The sequence below is a fragment of the Vidua chalybeata genome, chromosome 4 (assembly GCF_026979565.1).
Source record: "Vidua chalybeata isolate OUT-0048 chromosome 4, bVidCha1 merged haplotype, whole genome shotgun sequence".
Classification (NCBI taxonomy): Eukaryota; Metazoa; Chordata; class Aves; order Passeriformes; family Viduidae; genus Vidua; species Vidua chalybeata.
Genome location: NC_071533.1, coordinates 56,157,677 through 56,185,410, shown reverse-complemented (window position 1 = coordinate 56,185,410; position 27,734 = coordinate 56,157,677). Strand labels below are relative to the sequence as shown.

Here is a 27,734-nt window from a genome sequence, read left to right as displayed (position 1 = left end):
GTCAAATTAGAAGTGTCTTCACAAGAAAATACAGGCTTGTCATAATATTTAGAACATGATAAGTTTTAGTAGCTGGTTTCTTTTGCCATCTTTAAAAAAAACACCAAAAACCCAGAAAAACCCCAGATGTTTGCACTGGAATTCTTTGGCAATTCATTTGCCTCTTTTCTCAGTACATTTTCTACACAAACTTTCATATTAGACTTGTTAAACAGTTCCTAATTCAAGACAAAGGGAGGTGTTAGTGCATATGAAGCATTGTCCATATGAAGCACAAACTTGCATGAATGAACTTTGGCAGGCCTGACCTACCTTTAAGCCAGTTTTTCATAGGTTTGAAATGGGTCCTTTGCTGTTTTCAGGATAGCCCAAACCATCAACACTGTGTATGGAAAGGGTTACTCCTGCAGAAAACACCTGTGCCAGAAGCCTTTCTCTCATTATCAGAAAGACCTATGTCACTCGCCCTGACGGTCACTGTGCGTGCCTTTGTCCTTTGACTCTGTTCTTCGTGGTGCTGCTGTGATACGAGGCAATGCCCAAGTCAGACCGTTTCCCACTGGCACCAATCAGTGAAAGGAACTGGGAAGTGCTTAGCTCTTGAGGTACCCCCACTCCTGTTTCTCAAGACCTAGATCTGCTTCTTGGTAATTGATATGAAGCCAGACAAACAGCCACCACTTTCTGGGACTCAGTCTGGTGTATCTAGGACAGCACAGTCGATTTCTCCTGTGGGAGCAGAGAGACAGCTGGAGTCTGGATGGCAGACTGATGTTCAAATTCATGTGGGTAGGGAGGGCAGGGAAATGAAGTCATACACATTCCCTGTCTAAGATAGAGGAAGGATGAGGGGAAGCACCAAATCTCAATATTCACATGAATTACACACTTTGAAGCACGGAAGTCTTAAAAGAAGAACAGTTCTTAATCGGCAGAAAGACAAAAATTTAGGTAGCAAGATACTTTTTGTGTCAGAAAAACCATAGCCACCACTGAAGTTAAAAGCAAGGGAAGGTGAGATAAGCAGCATGATGACAATTGTAGCATTCTGTAGCATTCATTGCTTCTCCATCATGTCCCAGTTTAGAGAACATCTCTCTCATGTGTATTCTGAATACTTAGAACAGGTAAATAAATCTAACAGACTTGAGAGACTGAATTGCAGTGGATAAGGAGAGCAGGCAATTCCTTACTAAAGGTATTAATTTTCTTTGTAAATGAATCATTCAGCCCATCACCATGATTGCTGTCATATGCAGATTAATGTGTCATTTAACTTCCAGAATGATACAGACTTCAGCTGGGAAATGAATCTCATCTCTGTTTCTGATGATCATGCAGTGTTAGCAGAGAAAATTAGTTTTGTTGGTATTGAACAAGACTGACAGGCTGGAACTACGGTCAGTGCAACAGAGCACTGCTGACAGATGAGATACTGCCCAGTGCCCGTTGCTAAGGATACACAGAACAGCCACAGTTAGCAGAGCTCTTGGCTGTCTTTCATCCCCCAAAATCAGTGGATTAAAATCAAAGTATTGCTTACTAGATAGCTGCGCTCAAAAAAGCAACTCCAGATGCATATAAAAATAGACTGCTTCTAGAGCATCTTTGAGCATCTAGAGATTTCTCTATTCCAAATAGTTAAAAAAATTTAAAAAATGCATTAAATGCATTTATCTTGATAATCTTGTTATCGTCTGTCTCATTATTACTCTGTTCTTGACATAGAAGATAAGAATCAATAAGCAGGGGTTATATTGCTAGTCTCTATCAGCTTTGTATTAATCAGTCTGCTGTGCAAGGCATCAGTAGACCACTTCTATGACTTCTTAAATTTGTCACTGTAACAAATAGTATCAGGTGTATTTGCCACATGAATTTACATAATGTAATCAGTCCTATCATATTCACTATGTCTAATGTGGTGCTTTACTATACAGAACAACCTTGATATTGGGATGTCCCATGTAGAGCCAAGAATTGGACTCGATTATCCTGGTGGGTGCCTTCCAACTGAGCATATTCTTTAATTCTATGACCCTCTTATCATGCCAAAGGCTAGTCATTCTTATTTTGTCTTTTTCTTGCAAATTTTAACTGAAAAATTAACAGGATTTCCTTAAATTTATGAAAATGCAACTTATCTTTCTTCATATCATCTACTGGTCTGAGAACAAGCTGATTTCTGCAGAGCAGAGGAGTGAAAAGAGTCTGTAACTCCTGCTTCAGAAGTTCTCCATCCTGGCTCTAGCGGCCAGGAACTGCTGGAAGAATTTCTTTCTTGCTGTCAAGAAATTGACAGCCACTTAGATAGCATAAAGGCTTGTGGCTGATAATCACAATCAGTTCACACTCTTGCCTTGAGAAAACTTGTCTGGTGTTAACTCTTGCCATCCAACATTTTGCAAGCCCCTTGCACTCTCTTTTTATAAGGCTTCACTGCTTATAAGCACATCACAACTCACTGAGAAGCTCACCCATAGATGATAAATTTTCAGGCAATATTATTATTGCCACTATTATATGCCAGTTGTGACAGAACTGTGTGACCCAGCATGGGCAGAATATAGAAATAAATATTTAGCTGAATGAAAAGAAACCTTTTTCTACTAAGTGCAAACAATGCACTATTAAAGAGAGAAAGGATATTGATACAGCTGTCTAATAAGCAATGACAGCTTGTATGTAATAGCTCTTCTGCAGATTCAGGCCACAAATTTATTTACACTGTTCAGTGTTTCTGTGTAATGGTGAGATACTTTACCTTGGGAAAATAGATACTTTACCTTGGGAAAATGCTGTCTCTGGTATTAAGATCACCCTTACTGACACTCCAAAAATCTGTAAAGAGCTATGATAGAAATAGCCAAGAGATACACATTCAATGCTTAACATGGAATACTTACTTTCTGGCAGCTCTCAATGAATTCATCTATGGTAACTACTCCATCTTTGTTCTTGTCCATTTTCTGTATGAAAAAAAAAAAAGTAAAATAAAAAGAGAAAAATATGGGAATTGTGTTTGTGTGGCCAAGCTTTGGTAGCAGGAGAGCTACCGGGCTGGCTTCTGTGAGAAGCTGCCAGAAAGCTCCCCCATGTGCAGCAGAGCCAATGCCAGCCAGCTCCAGGACGTGCTGCTGGCCAAGGCTGAGCCATCAGGAATGATAACCTCTTCAGCCCTTTGTTAGATTTTCTCTCACCTGTTCATTTCGGGGGGGGGTGGTGTGTGGAGTGTGAGAGAGGCTTTGGTGGGTGCCTGGCATCCAGACAGGGTCAACCCACTACAGTATGTTTCCCCTCCCAAATTCCTGTGTGAAACAAGTCCTTTTCATTGCTCATTTCAGTTATATGTCAGCCTAGGAACAACCAGTCCAAAAGTCATAGTAAGTGGACTATGCTTAAAGAGCTTTTGTTGAAAAAACAGGGTAAGATGAGTAGGAACGGGAAACTTGGAATGGAACCACAGAGAACAGAAAGGATTACAGAATTGGAAGGATATGTTATAATAATGAAAATCTTTATCTGCTCACAGAGCAGTCTTTTCAACTTCTATGTTATGTGACCTACCTGGAAAAATGTTTCCACATGTTGTCTAGGTGCATCTTCTTTGAGAACAGGATAGGTGCATTTCCCCATCATATCGTATATTGCTTTCATGATATCAAGCATTTCCTGAAGAGGAAAAAATTATGTTTCTGCAATGTAATGTGTATTGTAGACACGGCTTTAACTCAGAACATACATTTTTTTTTTTTAGGATTTGCATTTTAGAATAAAAATTTGGAATTCACCTGTTGGGTTTTTTTTTTTATTTTTTGACTGAACAGCTTCAAGAAGGAACGACTTAATTCCTAGAAATTCTAGCATCTGATTTCAGCTTTCATAGATATATGAGTTCAATTTTAAATTATTTATAATATGTGCAAGTTAATGGATTGTGGGAAGAACCTCCCAGTATGAATAAAAATAAAAGGGAAAAGAAGTCCTGTAACAGCAAGTGAATGGCCAAAGCATCACCTTCTTACAACTTATTTTCCCTAAAGAAAATGAAAATACCCATGCACACACCTGCACTTATGCAGAGTCCTCCTTTTATATCAAAATCTTTGAATTTTGAGTGGCTTGTGAAAATTTTAATAATTATAAAAACAAGTAATCTGTAGTATGCTAAGAAATTATTCTATATATTACTCTTTTATAATGAACCTGAAGTGTTTTTTAAAAGTATAAAATTATAAGTGTAATTTATATATTTGCATAAGCCCCACTTAAAAAAATCTCCATATATTTTGATGAAATGCTCATTTAGTCCCACTTATTTTAAGTATGTGTTTGAATCCTTGCAGAATAAAATATATAGGAATCTTTCTTTATAAATCCTGTTTCAAGTAAAAATTATTAGAAGTAGATTAATAAAATAAGTAACAATTATTGCCCACACACTTAATTCATTTTTGTGTAAATATCCTACCAATCTATTCAAGGAACTGTATGGGCAAATACGTAGGCATAAGTTGAAGCCAACTATTTCTGTACCTATTAGGCTCAGAAACATAATTTCTGAAGAATTCTGAACTTTTGCAATTTCTGTAAAGATTTTCCCTTTTCAATGTTCATATATGTCTTTAAAATGAGACAATTACTTTAGTTTTTAGTATGTCTAGCTCCATAATATCTGATAACTTCTTAACACATTCAATTTGACAATGAAACCATTCTTCTCTGAATGCAGGACTTCGCTAACAACCTTTACTTTCAGTGACCGCAGTAAGAAGTAGACCTTACCTCTTTAGTTATATATCCATCCTTATTTATATCGTACAAATTGAAAGCCCAGTTCAGTTTCTCTTGTACTGTCCCTCGGAGTAAAATTGAGAGACCCATAACAAAATCCTAAATAGACAAAAGGTCTTGGTCAGTTTGGAAACAAGTAGTTTTCCTCAAAAACTCAAAAATCCAGAATAATGCATTTGTCAGAAGTATGAAAAGATGTGTTGTTTCAATTTTTTTTTGCTTCACTGTGAGTGCTAATGATTTCTGTATTAACAATCTAAGCACTATTTCCTACACTCATAATTAATAAGTAAATTGAGTAATTTTCTATAAAGTAAACATAATTTTCTGTTAGTGGTTGTATCCTCTGAAAAGCCTAATGTCTCACATAAGCAGTTTTCACTGAAGTGAATACCAGGAAAAAGCCACCCCCATGGTTTAATGGTCCAAGAAAAGCTTAAAAGGTAGTTAGATTAATCTAAGCACAGGAGACCAATTTGGGAAGAACTATGTACTAAGGAACATTAAATTCTTGTTAAATCTGTACCTTGTTAAAGTGGCATATGTGGCTCCCAGATCTCTTAGATCAATCTGTTTCAGTCAATATTTCAAACTTCATTTATGATACTGCACACCTCAATTCTTATTAATTTATTTGAAGTATGAGAGGGAATAATAAATATATTACATGTCCACATACCATTTTAATGTTTTTGTGACCCTCCAATGCTTATTGCTACAGAGCTGGTCCACAGAAATGAATCAGAAGGCTTTTGAGAGCATTTATATGTAGTATTTGGTTATAGATTTTTGTTTCATAATAATAATAATGCTTGTGCTGTGTTCAACAGCACAAACCTCATTTACATTTAGTGAGCATCATCCAGATTGGAGAAAATATCAACTCCCATCACTTCTCTTCTGTATTTCTCAGCATGTTAATATTTTTTAAACAATAGCTTTTTTTTTCCCCTAACCATCTCCTCTACCTCTTTTTATTTGATAAGCAGATGAACCCATAAATTAGTGAAATTGCCTTCATAATAGGTTGAGCAGAATATGGCAAGTGTGTGTTCACAATGACATACAGGAAGTGTTAGAGTAACATTAGAGACAATAAAAGCCAAAATATTTCTTATTTGCACCATAAAAGTTTTGTATTTTGTCTAATGGAGGAACAATGGAAAAGACTGCACTGAGGTTAGACATAAATTTAAAAGGTCTGGTGTACCACAAAGTCAAATAAATATACCTGATAAACTGGAGTATATACAGATATCATGGACTGAGGTGGTCTAGTAAGCACAGACAGCTTCAGTCTTTTTAACAATTCAGTTGGCATGCTCTGGGTTTTCTTAGTCTGTCAAAAATTCTGTCTTATTGATATATGTGCCCTTTGGGGTAAATGGATACATGAATCTTGAAAGAATTTTGCTCATCTTGTCTACATCTTAATGACTAAGTGAGGGTCACAGGGTTAAATCTCCAAACAATTCTTTAACAAAGTACTATTAAACATTAAAATGTTCAAGAATTTCAGAACAGATTTGATCACATTACAGCATTAGCAATTAACCTTTTTAATTCAGTATCATGTCTTCAAATCTTTTCGCACAGTTTTACATTCTTGATGTAGCTTCTCCTTAAGTCCTTTGTGAAGGTCCCCAGTTGCATTATTTTCTTAGATTATACGTAATATTTGTGAATTTATTTTTATTTTGGCACAGCAACATTTTTTAAAAGTTATTTTATCTAAAATAAATCAATTTTTCTTTTCTTGTTCAATTCTCATTGTTCCTTTCTGTGATGCACCACCTGTGTTAGCTGGCTTCACGGAATCATTTCTACCCCCATTTCCCAGGGTACCCTTCTATCATCAGTTTTAAATAAAGCCCTTGGCTTTATGTTGTTTTTCATGGGATTGGGTGTTCTTAAAAAGCAGAGACAACTCAAAAACCTTCTGGGTATGGGCTCTAAACATTGCAGCAGTGAGTCATCTCCTTCCATATTGCAACATGTTTTGGGATCACACATAGTTCAGGTGCATTGCCTTTGTCTGAGTGTTGTGCAGGAGTCATCTCAGGAACAATAGAAAGGATTTTTCATAATAAGTAGTTGTGATGAGCTGGATAAGGACCAGCTAGGATAGGATGTCTTTTCTACATGCTTACTTTCAAGCAACTGAAGAACACGGTAATAGAATCACATAGAAATAGATTATCTGATTCAGTGGACATAGGCTAAATCCACAGGGTATTTTGGGCTAGAGCCTTGAACAGGAAAATGCTCTGCACAGTGGAAGGCAATGTGTGTGTCAGGAACAGTGCAACCATTCTAGCTGTTAAGCTAATAATCCAATGCAGAAAGCCACGGTAAGCAGCAGTGCAGAGGGAAGCAGCTAAAATCAGGAAGCAGCTGCCCATCTTTATGCATGTAACCAACAACTCAGTGATGCACAAATCAGTCACTCTATTTAGAAAGAGCATCAATACAAGTCCCCATCACATGTCTAACCAAGACAGAAAACAGCATCTAGGTGTTCTAATACTGATTAGAGCACCCAGATGCTTTTCTGTCCTGGTTTAGACATGTAATTTCTAGGCAGAGAGGAATTCTACTGTTAGAACCTGGGTTTTTTTAAGAAAACTTCACCATACTCAGATATATACATCCTCTGAAAATTCTGTCACTGCCCACTGAAAGGGATGGTCCTGCTCAGCTGAGCACCTAATGGGGAGAGGTGCATCTGATCTAGGGTGAAAAGGAGCCTAAAACAGGAAGTCTGGGCTAAGACACAACTCTAGGTCGGGTCTTTCTTCAGTCTGTGACAGTGAAGTTAGAAACACAAAAGTCTCTGCCTTGGTACTTGCCTTTATTCCTCTCCACAGCTTCCTGTTTGTAACTTGCCAGTTTCTTGCAGAGCATGCTAATACCTGTTAAGACCTCCTTCCGTGCCTAATTTTGATTCTTCAAGAAAGGGGAATGTCTCACTGAAGGGTTGCAAAATGCAGTGTCATTGCACCTGTACCAGAGCCGCTGTGTACTCAGAGCCTGCTGACATTTCCATTCTGCGCTACAGCTGTAGAGAATGTCTGGTTGTGATCTGGGATGAACTTGTATTTGTGTGGTTTCTTTCAGCAGTGATTAATTATCTCCTAGCAAGGTTGTTGATGACTTTCTGATTGCTTTATCTCTCAGTAAATCTTTGGGGATAATTAGTTCATTAATAAATTAATTAACAAGCTTATTACTGTGCTGTCTCAAATCCATAGGAAAGCTTGAAATTATTCCACCTGGTTATGTGTTCCTTTATGTCTTTTCAAGGCCAGAAGTAGGTATGCAGGGACCTTAATCAAGTTTTAAATTTAGATTTTAGGATTTTGAAAAGGAATCAAGTGATGCCACAGAAGTGGTGGAGGCTTGATGTATGTAAAACAAAGGTCACAGAGAAGGAACTGCTCCTAAAAGGAAATGCATTTCTTTGTAGCTACTTTAAATCACATGGTGTTAAAATGCTTATGAGATCACCATTATATTAAGAAAAATGAGCTCATTTCCTACATGACGTGGACAAACCTTTTTGTGTTGAACCCACAGAATCATGTTTGTGAACCTCATGAAATTCAATGAGGCCAAGTTCAAAGTCGTGCAGTTGGATCAGGGCAATCCCAAGCTAAAATACAGGCTGGGCAGAGAATGGATTTAGAGCAACCCTGAGCAAAAGGACTTGGGGATACTGGTTGATGACAAACTCAACACGAACCAGCAATGTGTGCTTGCAGCCCAGAAAGCCAACCATGACCAGCATCAAAAGAAATGTGACCAGAAGGGCAAGGAAGGTGATTCTGCCCCTCTTCTCTGCCCTCATAAGACCCCACCTGAAATACTGCATCCAGCTCAGGGGCCGAATGACATGGACCTGCTGGAACAAGTCCAGAGGCCTGGAGCACCTCTGCTATGAAGACAGGCTGAGAGTTGGGCCGGATCAGCCTGGAGAAGAGAAGACTCCAGGGACACCTTAGAGCACCTCCTATTACCTAAAGAGGGCCTACAAGAGAGCTGGAGAGGGACTCTGCAAATGGATATGTAGGAACAGGACAAGGGGAAATGGCTTTAAACTGACAGAGAGTAGGTTTCAATTAGCAATTAGGAAGAAATTCTTCACTGTGAGGATGGTGAGGCATCGGAACAGGTTTCTCAGAGAAGCTGTGAATGCCCTATCCCTGAAAGTGTTTAACATCATGTTGGATGGGGTTTCAAGCAACCAGGTCTAGTGGGAGGTCTCCCTGCCCATGGCAGGGAGCTGGAATGAGATAATCTTCAAGGTCACTTCCAATCCAAGGCATTCTATGATTCTATGACTTATTTAACTGCTGTCTTTATAATACTGCCTTAGACACTATTATTATTAGTGAAATATGAAGTTGTGTTTGATCTTAAGAACTTCCTCTATGGAAGTGAGTTAGCATGCTTGCTAATTTATTAACCAGTATAAGTTTGGTTTTGATTAAATATGACAGAAATCTTTAAACATCTCCACTGTGTTTGGGCACAGCATTGTGCTTCAAGGCACTGAGAATTTGTGTGATTATTGAATTACTTTCAGCAAGGACACATTTAGAATAACCTTAATCTGCATCTACAACAGATGAAGGATACTGATTTGGGTATTTGCATGTGTGCAATTGAGCTTCACTTTGACAATGTATCTAAAGTTAATTAGCCTCCATTTTTCTGACTGTCTAAATAGCTTTGAGGCCAGATCTTAATTTTGACTCAGTGACAATATGCATGCAGCAAATGAAAACCTTGCTTTTATATCTGTCTCTGTCTAACGGAAAAAAAAACTTCACTAACATGCCCAAAGAGCCCTCCAATAGTTGGGTCACTGGGTCTTCGAAAACTCTGTCATATTAAAACAAAACTAGTTCACAAAGCTAATGAAATAAACTAGTCTCAAAACTAATACAATCATGGGATAAGGAGAGATAATTTCAAGCACCTAGTTTTATAAGTTTGGATTTTATGTTACATAAATCCTTCACTTAAGAGATCCTGGCTCATTGCCAAAGAGCATACAGATTTAGGGATGACAAAACTCTAGGACACAATCTCACCAAGCAATCTCACCAAGAAATGTCAATCGAGGTGTGCATTTAAGTTGTGCTCAGATCCAATGTTTCATTGTTGATGGTTGAAAATTTGAGAAAAAAAGAGCAAAAAGTTAAAGTTAAATTCTCTCTTTTTGGAGCTGCAACTCCAGCTACCACTGCTTCATATGAAATTGAGAGTAAAACACAAAAAGTAATTTTTATCAACAAAAGAATTTTGCTTCCATTTCAGATTTTGATAATCATTTTTTACACAGAAGGTAGCCAGAGTGTTTTCATGATAGATAATTATATTAAATTGTATTTACTTCTACATTTTGATATAGAAAGTACTTTGGAAAGAATGATTATTTTTTCTCCAAACTTTTAAACTACTCCCTCTCTACCTTTTGAGCTGTTTGCTTTTGTTGTTTTTCTAATGGAAAATAGAAAACTAATATAAAGATTGAATAGACAGAAAATAGCACAGCTGCATCTAGGATTAAAAGGAGGAGGACAAAAATGAGATAATTCTATTTTGCACATTTCACAATATCTTCTTCCACATTTTGCAGCTATTTTCATGTGATTAGAACAAAAAAACCCATACATTTTTAATTTCGGGGGGATGCTTTTAGAATGGCTATCATGTAGTTTGTAAGTATAATGTTGCTACAAGGACACAGAAGCAAGAGTCTTTTGACAGCAGTAGAGTTATGCTGGATTCAAATTAGTGCAAATAATATGAAAGTCTGGATCACTCATGTCTGCCTTAATATTGAACAGAAGTTCAGCACCTCTGCTTTTATTTTCCTGATTGATTTTATTCCAAAGCCCTTTTCTCGTGCACAAACCTGCACTCTGGGATAATCAAAGCGCTCCAAATCTAGTGCATTTCCTAAGACTTTCTGCCTGAAATACAAGTGTCAACAAATTGACCAGAAAAGGTACAAAAGATTTTTTTTTGTTCCCATTCTTTTTAATGATAATTGCAGAAATACTTTTCAACTACTCATCCTAAAAATAATTTTTCTCAATGTGCCTGCTGTTGCTGTAATTGAAAGAGGGGAAGTTTAAGTTAGATATACAAAAGAAATTCTTTACTGGTAGGGTGGTGAGGCACTGGCACAGGTTGCCCAGGGAAGTTGTGGATCCCCCATCCCTGGAAGTGCTCAAGGCCAGGTTGGATAAGGCAACTTGGTCTACTGGGAAGTGTCCCTGTCCATGGCAAGGGGTTTGGAACTGGGTGACCTTTAAGATTCTTTCCAATGCAAACCATTCTATGATTCTGTGATTAGATCAGAAGAATCCTTGCGTATTTAGCCTATGTATAGAAGATATGAATTAACCCTCCATTCCTGCTCCTAGTTTCACATAGATTCCACTGACTTCATCTGCCTGGAAAAAGGTAGCTAGGGTTCGTGGGTTTTTTAAAGAAATGCAAATAATGATAAAAACCAATCTGATTATAGTCTTAGTTTATGGTATAGATTTCTGATCACAGTGCACCTGATTGGCCAGTCTTCTTCCTATTACATCAATTAATTATTTTCATTTTAAAAAATCTGTATGACCTCACAACATCATTCACTAAAATAAATCATAAAAACATGTACAGGACATTTCAATAAATTTGGAGTGTATTTAACACAATCCAATCAAAAGTTGTAAAGAAATAATTAGTTCTTTATAATCAAAACCAAAGAAAACATGACAAAACAAACATCCTTTTTTTGCACATGAACTTTTTTTTTTTTAAATTCTATAGCTTAGAATATTATCTACTTTGCAGTATTTTGTACACCCTGTTCTCATCTCCAATATTGCAGTAAGGTCCCTTCTTTTCCATTTATATTGCATGAATGACATCAGCCTTACCAGGGAAAGACAGGACTGGGAAAAAAGACTGGGCAGTTAAAAGGAGGAAGAACAAATTTCCAACTCTTTTGCTTTTAGAAACATTTGCTTTAAAGACTTTTTCTAGAACTTTCTGGAAACTAAGTAAGAAAAATCCAATTTTGGCTGAGTTATCCCCATAACATTAGTTGTAGTTCAGAGATCTCATCTTGCAAAGGCAGAGAGGAAGAACTATTTTAGGTAACTTGTGTATAAATTGGGTTACCTTTTAAATTGACAGATTTAAAAAAATATTATGTAGTAGCATAGTCTGAGTTACCATTATGGAATATGCAACTGTAAAGTAATGACTTTTGTTATTACATTGGAAAAACTTGAAACTTGAGTCACATCAGCTAAATTTTCCCTAAGGTGAGCCAGCCCCCAAATTGGACTTCATTACAAGGAATGGCAAAGTATTCAATTTTATAGAAATGAGCAATGGCATCACTTACCTCAAAACTTACAGATCCATTGTGATCAGTGTCAAATGCATTAAACAGAAAATGTGCATATGTTGTGGAATCTAAGATATAAAAAAAAAAATTCACAGTAAGTACATCTTATTTAATAAAATTTAATTCCATTAAAACTTTTTGATACTGAGATATATTTTGATACCAAAATTTCATAGCAAGACTAGATTTTCAGTGAAATTTAAAATTCCTTTCTGGCAGGAGAGGAGGGATAAGTTATAAGTGCAGAGAAACCAAAAATGAAAAATTCTGTTCTGGAATATCTCTATTCATTTTTATTCTTGTGTTTGCTAATCACTGATACCTGAGCAAATAGCAAAGATGACATATTATTGTACTCTGAAACAACCTGCTTTAACAGGAACAGACTGTGACAGGGATCCATCTCGTACGCTCACAGTGAAGAATGTGCTCATTTGTTCCCGGTAAATGAGGGAAGCAGACACTGCCCACACTCCACCGTGTGTGCTGGTTTTGCTCTGCACACAGATCTGTTCCCCTGCTTGAAGCTGATCTTGTCAGACAGTGCTGCTGCTATTGGGTCCTGTGCTCACCCACAGGTGAGAGGAAATCCTCTCCTGAGAAGCAGATTCTTAAAGCTGCCTTGCTGCTGGATTCCCATGATCGTGGCATTAGGGCTTGGAAAAATTGGCTGTGACTCACTAAATGGTCAGTGAGACTCTGAAAGATGACCTTAAACAAATGATCCACTCACTATTTGCATACTTTCCAAACCTCCTCCCCAGTGCATATTGACTCATTCAGAAACACAAGACAGCATGAATATAAATCTGTCAAGCCTGTAACTTTTGTAAATATCCATACTTGTATTTCCACTGAATGCCTTCTAAAAGGCACAACCTGCTCCAGGAGTAATACATTGTGAGGAGAGCACTCATCCAGAGACAGCCCTCTGGATGTGAGGTAGCAGCTGCTGGGGGTAAGGGAAGTCAGCTGTCATCAGTGTTTTTCCTTCCCTCAAAATCGTGCAAATTAATGAAGGATGAGGGCTTGTTTACTTTTAATACTCACTTTTCCCTTTCTACCTCATATGTTTACAATAATTTTAGGCTAATTGACATTAACCTCACAAATTATTAATAAAGGGCAAAGTGTTATGAAATCAGTGTACCCATTGCAGAACAAACTTCTCCCTCTCATGGAAAAACTCGATCAATGCTGAAATGGCATTTTCTGATTTCTTGGCACTAAACCATTTTACCTTTTATATCAATCCTGCAAACCTTTATTTTTCACAGCCTAAAATACTGTTTTGTACTGAACTGAGCAGTAGTCTTGCTACACTCCGCTTAAATGCCACCTTAACTCCGAGGAACCAAATATAACAAAACTCAGAGCTTTGTGCTTCACAGATTCAGACCTAATATTTGTAAGAAAATTCTCTAGTCTTACTTCAATATGTTTATTTTTTATGATGTGAAATAATCATAACAAGAAAAAACTGCAATCTTTAAACCCAGCTGTTTTCAGAGAATTAAATCCCCACCACCACTATTTGAGAGTGTCATTCATTCTTCCATGTGTCCAGTAACCACTGTAATTGCTTAAGCACAGCTTGGCAGATACATTCACACTTTAGCTGAAAAATGTAAATTTGTTAGCATTTATATTTATTTTATATTATATATATTTGTTAGCATTGTTATATTTAGCATTTTAATAGTCATATTTTCTATAATCTACTGAGACTTCTCTGTTGTGCAACAGAATATACTATGCAAATCATCTTCTAGGAAAAAATGTGCTATAAAGGTATAACTACTGTAAAAGGAATTTTAAATACCTTCTTATTCACTTGGCACCCATGTCTTAAAAACATCTGAAACATTCCTGGTTATTTTCTGTAGACGTACAGAAAATACAAAGGGATTTTACTTTTGTTGCCCATACATAATAACAATATACTACTTTTTTTTGTATGATGGTATATGAAAAAAAAAAAAGTGCCTAGTTGAAAAATATCTTTTCTGATAACCCCTCTGAAAAAAATAAATCAAAAAGCTTTTTCAAAGTTGCTTGCTCAAGCAATTCTGGTCCAAAATTTTGCCTTCAAAACCACAGCAGGATGAGGCACACTAGTCTTTTAATTAGAGCTATTTAGTCTAATTTCCCCCCTAAATCTTGAACATTATTCATTTTAGAAAAAAAAATTAACTTTTAAAATTAAGTACAATTTCTTTCCAAGGATCTGATATCTTAACTAGTAGGCAAACTTGTTATTTTAACAAGTTGAGATAGGAACAGCTCTTAAATCAGAATTCCCTTGAAAAAAAGCATCAAAGCATTTTAAATATCAGAGGCAAAAAACAGTAATCATTACACATGGAAGAGTATGACTTATTAAACTACAAGCATGATTTAATTTGTTCAGAAGTGATGAAGTAGTGTAATAATTATTTAGTGTGTGGATTCTTATCCATTACCTACTTGGCTGAAGAAAAATCTCAACTTTCATTTCAGGTGATGGACTGCAAAAATGCAGGGGGTATACTCATTCACCTGTATGGCAGTGAATCTAAAAAGAAGTTCCTGGCGTGCCCTTTCTGGCATGGAGAGCTTTTTACAAAGCTACTTTTGCCTTTTAAAATACATTGCTTTTGCTGCAATCCAGTGTCATTTCTTTCCTTTGTTACTCTTGTAACACCTTGTCCTATTTGTAAATCTCCTTTACCTTGTCCTGGACAGTCTTGGAAGTTGCTTGAGGAAGTGACTTGCTAGATGACATTGAAAAATTTCTTTGGTTGCCCTAAAGCTTAAAATCTTTTAGACATAATTTTGTTTGTTCAGATATGAATTATGTATTGAATATATGAATTGTCATAATGATACATGGTGTTGTACCTGGTTTTTTATCACACAGACAATTGGAGCACAGACCTACATGTTTTAATTTGGGGAAAATTTTCAAGATTCTTTTTTCCTCTTTAATACTGGGACATACATAAAATCATTATTTAAAAGCCTCAGCTGCACCCATTATTTTGACAAGACATTCGAAAATTTAGAGAACTCAGTCTGCTTTCTTAACTAGACATTCCACTGCAGTTCTCACCTCCTCCTCCAAAGGATGCCACTGCCCTAAATGCCAGAGGAGCAGAAGGTTCAGCATTAACACCAGGAATAGGGGTAGAAATTAGACATTCCATATATATCTATTTTAACTACATTAATAGTTTTTCTTCTCTGTAACAACTAGATCTGGACCAATAAAGATTATTCTTTTAAGATTACATTTACTCTCACAATGTCTTTTGACTTCACTTTTAGAACAGGTGTGCTTTCTCTTTGCCCATAAAAAATTGTGGGTGTAACAATAGGAAATATGATAGATTTTTTTAATTAAGTGTAGTAAAGGTATAGTAAATCACATAGAGAGAATTCTTTTCAGTACCCAAGGGTAACTACAAAATATAATATTTCAAACTGTAATTGTTAGCTTGGTCTAAAAGTTTACATAGAGAAAAAATCAGTAGGCAGGTCAACCTTTCTAAGCCTTTTGATCATTTCTATTGAGTGTGCCTACTTCTTAATGATTTCAGAGATGGTAATCTGCACTGAATGCTGCTCTTTACCTTCTAGGTCTTTATTCAAAATAAAACTAATGGGGAGATATTTTGTTCCTACCAATTAATATGGGTTGTTAAATAAAAAATGAAAAGCAGAAGTTCTGAACAGTTGCAGAGAAATACACAAATCTCAAGAGCTCTGGGAGAAGCTGCAGAGCAAATGCAAGAGGAAAAAAAGAGAGGGAAAAAATTCAAATTGAAAGAAATCTGAGGTTCAAGGAAAAAAAAAACCAAACTGTTACACATTTTTGTGTTATCTTCATTGCACTAAAAGATAATGGAAATTAAAAAAAAAAACAAAACTCCTGGAAATCAGTTAATTGAAATCAGGGTTAGCATTTAAGAAAAGAAATCCCATAGAATTAAAGGGGGTGTTCTGCTACTGATATGAGATGGTTCCTGCAGTGCCTCCTACAGTTCCTCCTACTGTGAAAAGGTTTTTTTGAGTAAAAGAGAATGGGCAAGAATTTTTAGAAAGCTTAAAGACAAATAACCTACTCAGAGAAACTTGTTTTTTAATGGTACCCAAGCACAGGTAGTAACTTCATAACAGAAGACTGACTTCATGTAGATCTCATTGCATTTCATTCAGAAATACAGACTTAAAAATGTGTCCAACTATGAAGGAAGAGCCCCGTGAGTTCAGACAGAGCTTGAGGGAACTATCTTGTTAATTTGAACAAGAGGCTCTTTTGTCAGACTTGGGAACTAACAGACATACTTCAGTACTCATTATGTCTGCCAAGTACTTACCTCCCTGTGGAAAGAACTGAGAGTAAATCTCTTTGAAGGTTTCTTCATTGACAACACCACTGGGGCATTCCTGGAAAAAAGTAAATGACAAGAAATGAATACCATCCAGTCTGGTCCACTCAGCTGATGTATTCAGGAGACCATCCACATGTGTGTGACTGACACATTAAAATCTGTGACTTTGCACTTCCAACCAAATATTAATGCACATTATCACACTGAAGTATCTTCCTAAAGAATTCCCATGAGACAAAAACTCCTTCTATGGCATGGATTTCAACTTCATTTGAGACCTGAGTGACACACATGGGCAGCAACTGCAGTCCTGCAGTGAGTGGTGCTGTTGTGTCACCTGTGGGTCATGAGTGGTCACTCCCTCAGCTGCAATCAGCATTTGCATGGTATGGAATTCAAGCAGGAATGTAATCACAGTGATAGAACATGCAGTCTACTGGTAGAGTTCTATTCAATGAATTCAAAAGACTCTGCCATTGAAGATCATATTCAAACCTTGCAGATCCTTCTGCCTCTTTACATATTTTTCATAAATTTAAATATGTAACACAGAATATGTAGGAAGTTTCTGAATAGAATGACTACAAAGAAAATGAAAGGAAGTGAAGGAGAAGAATAAAGATGGTTAAACCAATGACTTATGCAAAAAGGTAGGAAAAGCACAAGAAATACTGTAATTGTTTACTAAGTCAAGCAGAAATATCCAAGACCAGAGAGCTGATTCCTAGTCCTGATTTTGCCAGACTGAGCAGAAGACTTTGGGCAATGTACTTCATTCCTTTTATGCCTTACTTCCTTCGTTAATGCAAAAAAGGGGAAAAAAAGCCAGGTATGCTCTTTAAAAGAAAAGGACTTTTAGAAACAAAGGAAAAAAAAGAGAATGCAAATTTAGTTTTAAGGTTCATACATTTATTTTTTACTATTATCATGCTATTTGGACTGAGGACTCAAACACAGGTGCTCCTAGTCCTAAACTCAGGAAACTTAATAGCTGGAAATGGAGATCAAGAGTAGTGTAACATCTTTTTACCAGTTTAATAACAACTTTTCCTATGAGAAAAAATAGTATTTCAATTACATCAAATAAAAACCACTGAGATATTCATAGTTCTGTCACCTTCTGCTAAGAAACAAATAGTGTAATCTCTAATTGAGTGCCAAATGCATGGCCTGAGAAATGCATGTCAGATCTTTAGGTCTAGGATTATTATGCTTTTATGTCAATTATCCTTAGCTAAATTAGCTTTTCATCATAACTAAGCACATGCAAACATCTAGCAAGAAAGAATTCTGTTTAATGGAAAAACCAGAAACAAGCATCAGTGTCAGGGATACACATACAAAATTATTCGTCCCTAGGCACAGAGACTGTCACTTATGCAGGCAGAGCTAGAGCTCAGGTCTCAATAAGATGAAATAAATACTGACTGCTGGGCCACACTGCCTTTGGAACCAAAGCCTTTGGGGAATGGGAGGAACAGTGAAATGAACCTCCACCCTTCATTAGGTAAGGAGCAATCCATAATTGAGGAGGCATCTCCCTGTCTGTCACATCTTTGGGTATGAGTGCACTCTAAAACATCTCTCTCTCTTAGCAGCTATCCAAAAAGACTCTAGTCAGCTAGGCCACTGTCTCTATGGTTTCTAACAGGTTTACAGTAACAAGCAATAGGACAAGAGGAAATGGCCTCAAGTTCTCCCAGGGGAAGATCAGACTGGATATAAGGAAAAATTTCTTCACTGAAAGGGTTATCAAGCATTGGAACAGGCTGCACAGGGAAGTGGTGGAGTCACCATCCCTGAAGATATTTCAAAGCGTGTAGGTGTGGCACTTGGGGACATGGTTTAGTTGTGGATTTGGCAGTACTGGGTTAATGGTTGGACTTGATGACCTCAGACATCTTTTCAACCTTGATGATTCTATGATGTTATGATTCTACTATGCAGCTTGTCTTTGGGAAGCCTTCTGGAGTTGTATAAGAGCATGCAAAAGAGCAGTATTTTTACTTGGATTCAAAGCACAATAAAGTAAACATCAGCGGATTCAGATACTCATTGAAATAATATTATAGTTATTCAATGTAGAAAATGTAACAAAAGTATTTTACAACCTCCTCTTCCAAGCATATCATGTATATGATCTATGTCATTCCCAGACCTGCAGGAGGAAGAATAAGCAGCCTTTACCCTGAGATGGGTGTGAGTGTGAAAAAACAATGCAGCATTTTGAAATTTAGAAAAAGAAGCAATGGCTTCTGCTCTGCAGGTAATTTTTGTTCAGAAAAGAAAAAAAAAAAAAAAAAAAAGAGCTGGGCACATTTTGAAGGAATTAAAGAGAAAATCTGTATTTTTGAATTTGTATAGATCAGATGTTGTCTTTTTTTTTCCTCAGAAGCTTAATAGATTAATGGATGACAAAATGCACATTTAAGGTCATCTAACTCTATGGCTTGTTAACATGTAAAACAATTTTTTTCCTTTTCCTTGGCTGACAAAGACATTCAAACTATACTAATTTTCCAAAGAATGCACTCCCCTTTTTGCAGGAAATGCCAACAATTCCAACTCTGTGGGTCCTTAGTCTGAAGCTCTGAAGACTGAGAGTCCCATTTTCTGACTGCATTTAAATGTTGTGATGTTAGAGGAGAACTAAGGATACTCTGCAAAAATCTATGCAATTTATTATTTTTTAGTTCAAAATAAGCTGGTGGCCTTTGTTATTAGAGAAATACATGATCTACATACCTCTTTTAAAGGCAGTCCTTCTTTTTTTTATGTTACTTGATAAGCTCTGGTTTCACCACACTGTTTGAAAGAATCATTGCTTGAAAAGGCAACCTACTTTCAGGCTCAGAGAATTCTATACTTCAGAGAATTATATATTAGCTGAGCCAGGAATGACATTTTGAGTTTCTCTAGCTTGTCCCTCTGCAGTTTCCTCTGTTCTTTGCCACAGCATTGCCAGTAACATTTTACCTTTTCCATCCTTGAAGGTCTGTAGAAATGGTGTCTTAAGGACATTCATTAAAAATCTGAGATGCTAGCCCATTACATTTACCAGAAATATCAGCTCAAACTTTTCTTTCTTTAGCACACATCTTTCCTCTGAGACTCTACATGACAGGGAACACTTCTGATCTTGAATAATTTAATTCTAAAAATATAGGTGGCCAACATAATTTACCTCCATGACTGTACTTTTCTTGACTCATAAATCTGGCTTTATTGTGTTTATCAAGAGATTTGTGCAGTTCAGGGAAAGAGATTAAATATTGTAATTGTTAAGTATGCTCCAAGGTTTTATGTCAAGCTATTGCTGACTTCTTCCACTGTACCAACTATAATTTAAAAAATCTATCTAACCTCTCATTAAACTCTTATAAAAGAGAGGGAAATAATTAAATAGTTTGAAAGAAAAATATGAGAGGGTTATTTAAACAATTTCCTATATTCTTTCTTTCCTTGATTTGAATATAATTTATTTTGTTACAGCAAATATCTGTTTGACAATCTTTTAAAATTGCATTAATATATTAGATTTTCCTTCGGCAGAATATAAAGGAGGGAATGTTCAACTTGAAGTGATTCCAGTTCTCACTCTTTTAAAGATAAAATAATATAAACTGACAAACAAACAGAGAATAATAAATATGATCCTGCCTTTTGATGATCTCTCTTGCTTGCAATTTCGCTGCTGGGAAATTACACCTCCAGCACATGGTCTTATGAACGACTCCAAACCCTGTAAATTATTTAGCCTCATATTGTCTAAGACAACTCTCCTTCAGTATTTTTAAAAATACTGCAGTAGGTGATTTTTCTTTACTACCTAATCAACATCCTTTTCAGACAAAAGGCAAACCAAGAAGACACAAAACCAGAGAAACAGTGAAACGTAGAAAAGAGAATGAAGGAGAAACAAACTCAAAGCTCAGACTTTTGTCTGAATAGCAATTTTGAATGATGGATAAAGCTGGAGTTTTGGCAACTTTGAATATCTTTCAGTTATAGAATTTTGCATGACAAATTTCCCATCCCATGCTGCCTCTGCTCTTTCAGTTTTCATACTGCTTCATTTTAGATACATGTTCACATCCATTGATTTAAATATCTTCTCTTTTTGCATGCATTTATAAGCTCTATGTGCATTCTAGGAATATGCCTTCAGCCTCCTTCTTGTTCATGCTGTTGAATCTGACCAAATACTTCCCACTAAGAAATGTAATTATTTCATTCATTTGATTTAATAAGTTTCCGTAATTGAATATCTTAATTCATGCATATTGTAGCCATTTTACTTGGGAATGCTTTTAGAATTAAAGATGTATTTACCAAATACCAACAGGGCTAAACTGAAATTTTGACCTATCTTAGAGCTGCATGCCAAGAATAAATGAATTTGTAATTTACTGTAAATTAAGAACCAAATAAATTTTTAATTTTGTAATTAGTTTCCTGGTAGTAAATATAAATAAACTTGTCCATGCTATATTCATCAATAATAGATTTCATCACCTATTTATTTTGAAGTGAGAGAAAGTGTGATTAATTTTCTGTCCTGAAAGTACTCATACAGGGTTCACTTTTGGTACTGGATTATTTCATAAAAAACACAGAACACATATTAGAAATTATCTTTGTGAAAAGGGGCTGCATGGCATTTCTGGAGTGCTGATCACACTACTGGCCAACATCGAAGAAACACCAAGAGCAGGGTAAAAATCCTGCAGCAGCTAATAAAAGTGAACTTACTCTAGCAGGTCTTCAAAGCAGATGATGCAAACAAAATGAGGTGTCTGGGGGAGAGAAGGTTTTGAAGTTGTTAAAAAGAAAACAAGTGTAGTATAAAAAATATCTCAAAAGATATGCTTAAAAGAGATGCCATGCACTAGCTTGTGAAGCAGTCTCAGAAACCTAATTCAGAGAAAAACCTCTCTCTTGAAATATTTGAAATGTGACTGAACAAAGCACGAGAAATTAAGACTGGAAAAAAATCTGGGAATAGTCAGACAGTTCAAAAGACTTTTTGTCATTAATACAGATTTTAAGAAATTACAGACAACTATATTTATGCTCCTTTTTTATTTTCTTTTTCTTTAAGTACTTCTAGAAGAATAAATAACAGAAGATTATGTAGGGAGAAGACAGCTGCTGTTTTCCTGCCCTAGATGTCCCCAAGAGAGCAACAAACTCGCAGAGGTGGAAATACAAGCTAAGTATTGTCCATTAGGTTTTGGTAAAATTTCAAGGGGTTGCTTCAGCTATGACCTAAAAGGAAAACCCCATGTCTTTGTATTCTATTCTAGACAGTAATTTCTTTGATCAGCTTCTTTGAACTGGTGCCTTCTGGACTGCTGCATTGTCAGTATTTGGGCTCCTGCATTTAAACACCTCTTTTTTAAACTACCTGAAGGACAGAAACATTTAGTTTCCTTTGTATAGATTTATCATTCAACATGTCAGCACATCAAATGGGAGCTTTGAGGAAGTTTTTAGGAAAGCAGTGCACATATGAGGTAATTGCAGTGACTACAGAAGAGATACCTGCCTTGGCTCTTTTGAGCAGGCAGTTACATTATTCACCCAGCTCTGTGTTCTCCTTGAACTTTGCTGTTTGCCTACAGTAAAAGCCAGTTTGTCAAAGCACTGGGAGGATGACTGGCAGGAGAGTGTCTCTAACTACTCACAAAGGATGACAATTTGTTTTATTCTATCTTTACACCTATCATTTTGGAGTCTGCCCAGGCCTATGCTATAATGGAACAAGTCCAGACCTTATCTGCCTTTCTTCTGAAAGGCTGCTGAAGGAGCTGCTGTTCATTATCAAGAAACATGCAGAGACAAGAGCAGAGACTGCCGTGGAAGGGATGGGTAAAGGACAATTTTGAACACAGGTGCACCGGCTGCCCAGTCAAGAGTACTGGCTCAAAGCCTTTCCTACTTCATAGGAGAGTTGAGTCCCAGTATATTAACATGTGTAAGACACATGAAGATACTCAGAGAGCAGAAATTGTAAAAGCTCAAAATAAAAGGTGGTGTGAGGGTTTTAAATTTTTATTTATTACACTACTGGAAATTAGTTTTTATGAAAAATTTAAGGCCAGAATTAATATGCTCTTCATCTGTGGAATATTGTTCCCACTATGTATAACAATATATGTTCAACATATGAATAGATTTATAATGATCTATAATGATTTATAATGATCTAGTTTGGTGGATTTTCACTCATTTTCTCTAATAAAGAATCTATGTTCAATTCAATTATATTGAAAACCACTGTTGTTTTTAACTTCAATTTTCAATTCTATATTTTGTGTTACCAGGAAAGGGACAGCTATTAATTTAACCTCCTGTCTATTGAAATTGAATTAGTTCTTGGTTTTCTTTTTTTTTAAATTTGATTTTTCATGCTAGTTTTCTCAGGAGTGGGCTATAAAAATTGCTTTCACAGTACTTATTCTTTACTGAAAAAAATATTTGGTTTGCATTTTTAGAAATAACTTCCATGCCATCATATGGAAAGATGTTGTAACAAAGAAAGTGACGAATGATGAAATATGTGTAACCAAAATTATATCTTGGATCAGATTTATTTTCTTCAAGAGGGCCCAAATATCTCCCTAAGATAGTTTGCTCTTGTTTTCATTTATTGCAGAATCAATACTTATAGATCAGAACATAAACAAACTTACTCTAGTCTTGCTTCCTTGAATATAGTTGTGAGCCTAGAGAGCTAATAGTGATGGTGGGAAAAAAAATATTTTCTCCAGTCTTTATAGAAGCTGCATGGGACGAAAGACATACAAGGAACGGTTAGGGAAATGGTTAGGAACAGTTAAGGACAGTTACCTCAGAAAGTCTTTTGTCCCTACTCTTAAATCTTCCAATGAATTTGCCTATTTGGTTACCAGTGAAAAGCTTAAGCTATTTTATAAGACTCAAAAGAAAGAAGGCAGACCCAAACAGAGAGCACTAGTTACTGGGTCTGAAGGGACAACTTTCCTTTCAATCTTTCCTCCTTAACTTAAAGTACAGTAGGATTACTTCAGCTAAAGACTCACAGAGGGAACACCTCAGGTTGTTGCAATTTCATTTCTTTCACAGGAGCTGTAAACTCATTTTATAGCTCAGTGGCAACAGTCTACATTTCTAGGAATGTTGTGGCAGTTTTGATTTGGCAGCATCTCCATTGACATCCATTGGTGAAATACATGTAAAAACACTTTTCAAGCTTTGTCTCATCAGGTAAAACACAAAAGTTGCTTCTACTTAGCCACCTGTAGAAGAGATAAAATAATGTTTCCCTGTGGCACAGCAAAGATGTACCACATTTTAAGCCTCACACTGGAGGATACTCGAATGAACAAAAGCTTCTTTCCACCCCCTACTTGCTATGGCAGTTTCAGAGGAAAACAAGCAGAAATAAAAGAACTGGCTCACATCCAGCATGTGTGGCTTCACACAGTAAATAACAATCAACACTTTGGCTGCTTCCTCAACTCAGCAGGCGAGGTGCCAGCAAATGCTTTTAATCAGAGCCATTCTTTGTTTAGCAATGCCCACTAACTAGTGAAATTTTCCGTTTGTTATTATTAGCACTGGCAGTAAAACAACAGTAAACAACATGGCTAAAGATTTGAACTTAAAAGCTCACCCGAAAGCTTGATGCACCAAACTTCATGGATGAGTCCCAGGCATCTGAGTGGTGCATAGTGTTTCTGCCCTTACTTGTCACTGCAGGATGGCATTTTACAGTCCTGACTTGACAAATAAGCAGGAAATATAATTCAACTAAATGCAGCAGAACCCATACTTCAGCAGTGCAGTTTGTTGTAAACACTTTGGCAAGCACAAGGTGCTCACCCTCTTGGGAAAAGCTGCATTTAGGTGAGCACTGCTTCAGTGACTTGCTTTTAACACATTCCCAAGTGAGTTCTTTTAATCAAGTCCTTTCAAATCAGCTGAAATCCTAGGTGAGAGGAGGAGGAATAGCTCCACATTAGCAAGTGCTGGTCCCTTGGGTGTACTCTGTTAGACCCACTCAAGTGGGTCTAACATTCTGTTGAGCAGAATGGAGATTACCAGTCCCTAAAAGCAATATTTTAAGGTAGGTCAATTCCATTCTTTAAAATCATGGAGGCACTTATTTTGTTTTTCCTACATGAGGATGCTTTTGTTTATCCTAAAAGCTCCTTGTATCCTTGAAGAGTGGAAGATTCACTGAGGAAGAAACTGTACTAACAACTTTGTGCTAAATGTTAGTGGACTTGCACCACAGCCATATCAGAAAATGGAAAAGCCTGAATATAGCTCAAGGTATTTATGAAGGAGAAACAGCTTGTCAGGATGAAAAAATATTCTATATCCTGTCTTAAATGCTTGTCAGTCAACTGGATCTTGATACTAAGTACTGACATCAAACCAAATTTTCATTTTAATAATGAAGTAAGAATACTCAATTTTGCACTCCTGAGACACATGACTGAATGAAAAATAGTCAGGCACGAAGTGTGTCCTATGTCAGGCTATTCCAGTATTTTTCAGAGAGGTTGTTCTTTGTTTCTTTCAAAGATGTGCAATGGTAAAGGCAGACAGGTCAATATTTGGTTAGTGCTAAATACAATGAAAATACCAAGGAATTTCAGTGCCTACAGCCTCTTGCCAGCTTGCAGAAATGGCAAAGAACATAAAATTCAATGGGGACTGGTTTAGACACTGAAAATCAAACACTGTGCTCATTATTTATATTTTATATGGTAATACATTTACCCTTTAACAAAGGTTTGTACTTTCTCCATTACTAACAACACTTTGTCTCAGGAGAAGGGCCCCAGCAGTGCAAACAGAAGAACAAATGTGCTTACCTGCATAAATATTTATAAAACTGAGCCTGACATTAGCATAACTTGGAGCTGATTCACCAAGTACAGTGGGGAAAATCAGACACAATTGAGGCAATGATGTGAATTGAGGCTACTGTGGGTGAGAGATGTGGTCTGTGGGAAGAAATGTCTCTTCCCTGTCCACACAGTGAGGGCAGTGCCTCATCCTAGAGGAACTCTGGCACTCAGTGTCTGAGACAGGGTCCCCTCCCCATGTATCAAAACCTCACTGTCACTTCTGTGCTCACCCAGTCCACCAGCACAGCACACTGACACTTTTATTCTGCTGCCCAAAAGTCTCCCTAGAGTGCAGGTCCTTGATAAGGAGAAGACACTTTACCACAAGAGCTCTATTGCTCATGGTGATCATGGAAGGACCAGAGTGGGCTTTGTGGCCATACATCTAAATCCTTTTGAGAAGGAGGGGTGAACATTTCCGTAAGACAAGGGAAGATGTACCATTGTACTTCTGCTTATAAAGGAGATATTATTCCTGTAATTCAAAGATATGAGAAAAGCATCAGAATGGAATTTGAAGTTTAGCAAGGCATATAAACTGATATTTTTTTTAGCACAAGAAAATATCTAAATGAACTATATGAATCTCCTTCAGACTGTTCTGGAGCTTTCCTTTCCTCATATGTGGGTACTCGATACATTGCTTTTGGAGCATATCTAAAATTTGTAGCATAAGTCAATTAATTGAAACTGAATACTTATATAAACCTATATAAATGGTGATTGATATTTGCTGGCATATTTTCATGAAAACATGAACAACATAGAGAAATAAAAAAGGAGAAGATATTTCTCAGTTAAAACAGGCAACAAGAAGAATAAAAAGAGATAACTAGAGAATCAGATACATCTAAAAAAGTCATCTGTCAATCAGTTTAGGCCTAAAAATTGTATTTTCTTTCTCATAGTTGTATCATTCCTTATGGAGATACATTGAGGCTGAAATTGCTGGACATAAAAACTTCTTGCACAGTCTGCTAAGTTTATGGCACATTAAATTTGTCTTTGTTCCATAACCACTGATTTTGAGAACAAAATAAGAAATGAATACTGCTGTAACTTATGCTCCATTACAGGGGTGGTACAATACCTATTTTTCAGTGAAGTAGACTATTGATTTGGTAGCCTGTGCATCTAAATACAGTGTTTAATGCTGACATTTTAAATCACCAGAAAAATCATAATCATGTTGTTGTTCTGATATTTGTAATTGCTTGTAGCTAGTATTTCAGATAAAAATACTGCTATATTCAGTCACTGAGAGTTCACTTTGAAAAGTCGTACTTTTTTGTGAGGCCACTGTGAAGTTGATCACAGTGTCAGAGATGCATCAATGGAGTGAGTAAATAATTGTTAGAAATACATAAAGTACACATAAAGTGCTTCCTAGATCAGTGTTTTTTCAGGCATGAGTTTACTGTGATTTCTACTTGACAGATATGGAGCTTGGCCATTGAGGGGTAAAGTACCTCCCTCAAATACACTGCCCACACATTTCGCTCTTAACATCGAGGAATTCAGTGTTCATTTTCCTCTCCTCTAGGGATGAACTTTGCTATCTCCAGCTCCTGGGAAAGTTCAGTTTCCCACAGCTACCAGCCCCCCCACTGGTACTCCCTACTTTGTTCCCAAGATGTGTTAGAGGAGGCTTTGATCAATGGCTGAGAAGCAATCTCTCAGATAGCCAGGGACCCTCTGAAAGGTTTTGGCTGTCAGACCAGAGACATTAAATTAGGCAGCTGTCAATGTGGAGCCCACGCAGGCCCTGAAGCACTTGTATAATGGTCTCAGGGAACCCAGAAGGCTTTTTAGTGTGATAGTTAAGGCTTTTAAAGGTGTGTGGCAGTTAATAAGCCAGCCAGAGAGCCAAAAGGTTGGAGTCTTTAGAGTTCTAGTTTCATGCTGTGTTTACTGAATCATGCTGTCCTCTGAGTTATTGGCTCCTATTTCTTCTCTGACACTCACCGTATCTAAGATCTTTTAAGAATATTTCACAATGGAATTCATTGGGCTGAATAAATTCCATTACTTGAAAGCTAATATGAGAATCAGTCACATAACTGAAGTGCAACTGCACAAATGTCCAGCTGATCTAAAGAATACGGGCTCTGTCAAACACTTTCACTCAAAGGTAAATGCAGGTTGTCCCAAGACTTGTAAGAAACTTCCCTGACACTGAAAGACTTGACCTAGAGGCTTTGTCACTTGTGATTTACTATTTTATTTGAAGATTTACCAGCG

General features: G+C 36.7%; 1 protein-coding gene across 9 annotated transcripts in view; it reads right to left on the bottom strand.

The window, feature by feature from the left end:
• The window catches only part of KCNIP4 (potassium voltage-gated channel interacting protein 4), a 385,279-nt gene that overhangs the window by 1,852 nt on the left and 355,693 nt on the right, over window positions 1-27,734 (bottom strand). For all 9 annotated transcript variants that reach the window (XM_053941131.1, XM_053941138.1, XM_053941133.1 and 6 more), the window contains 5 exons: window positions 16,576-16,645; window positions 12,215-12,285; window positions 4,786-4,893; window positions 3,568-3,672; window positions 2,907-2,969 (listed from right to left, as the gene is read on the bottom strand). In XM_053941131.1, coding sequence (XP_053797106.1) covers window positions 2,907-2,969; window positions 3,568-3,672; window positions 4,786-4,893; window positions 12,215-12,285; window positions 16,576-16,645 — 417 coding nt within the window. The remainder of the gene's footprint in view (window positions 1-2,906; window positions 2,970-3,567; window positions 3,673-4,785; window positions 4,894-12,214; window positions 12,286-16,575; window positions 16,646-27,734) is intronic.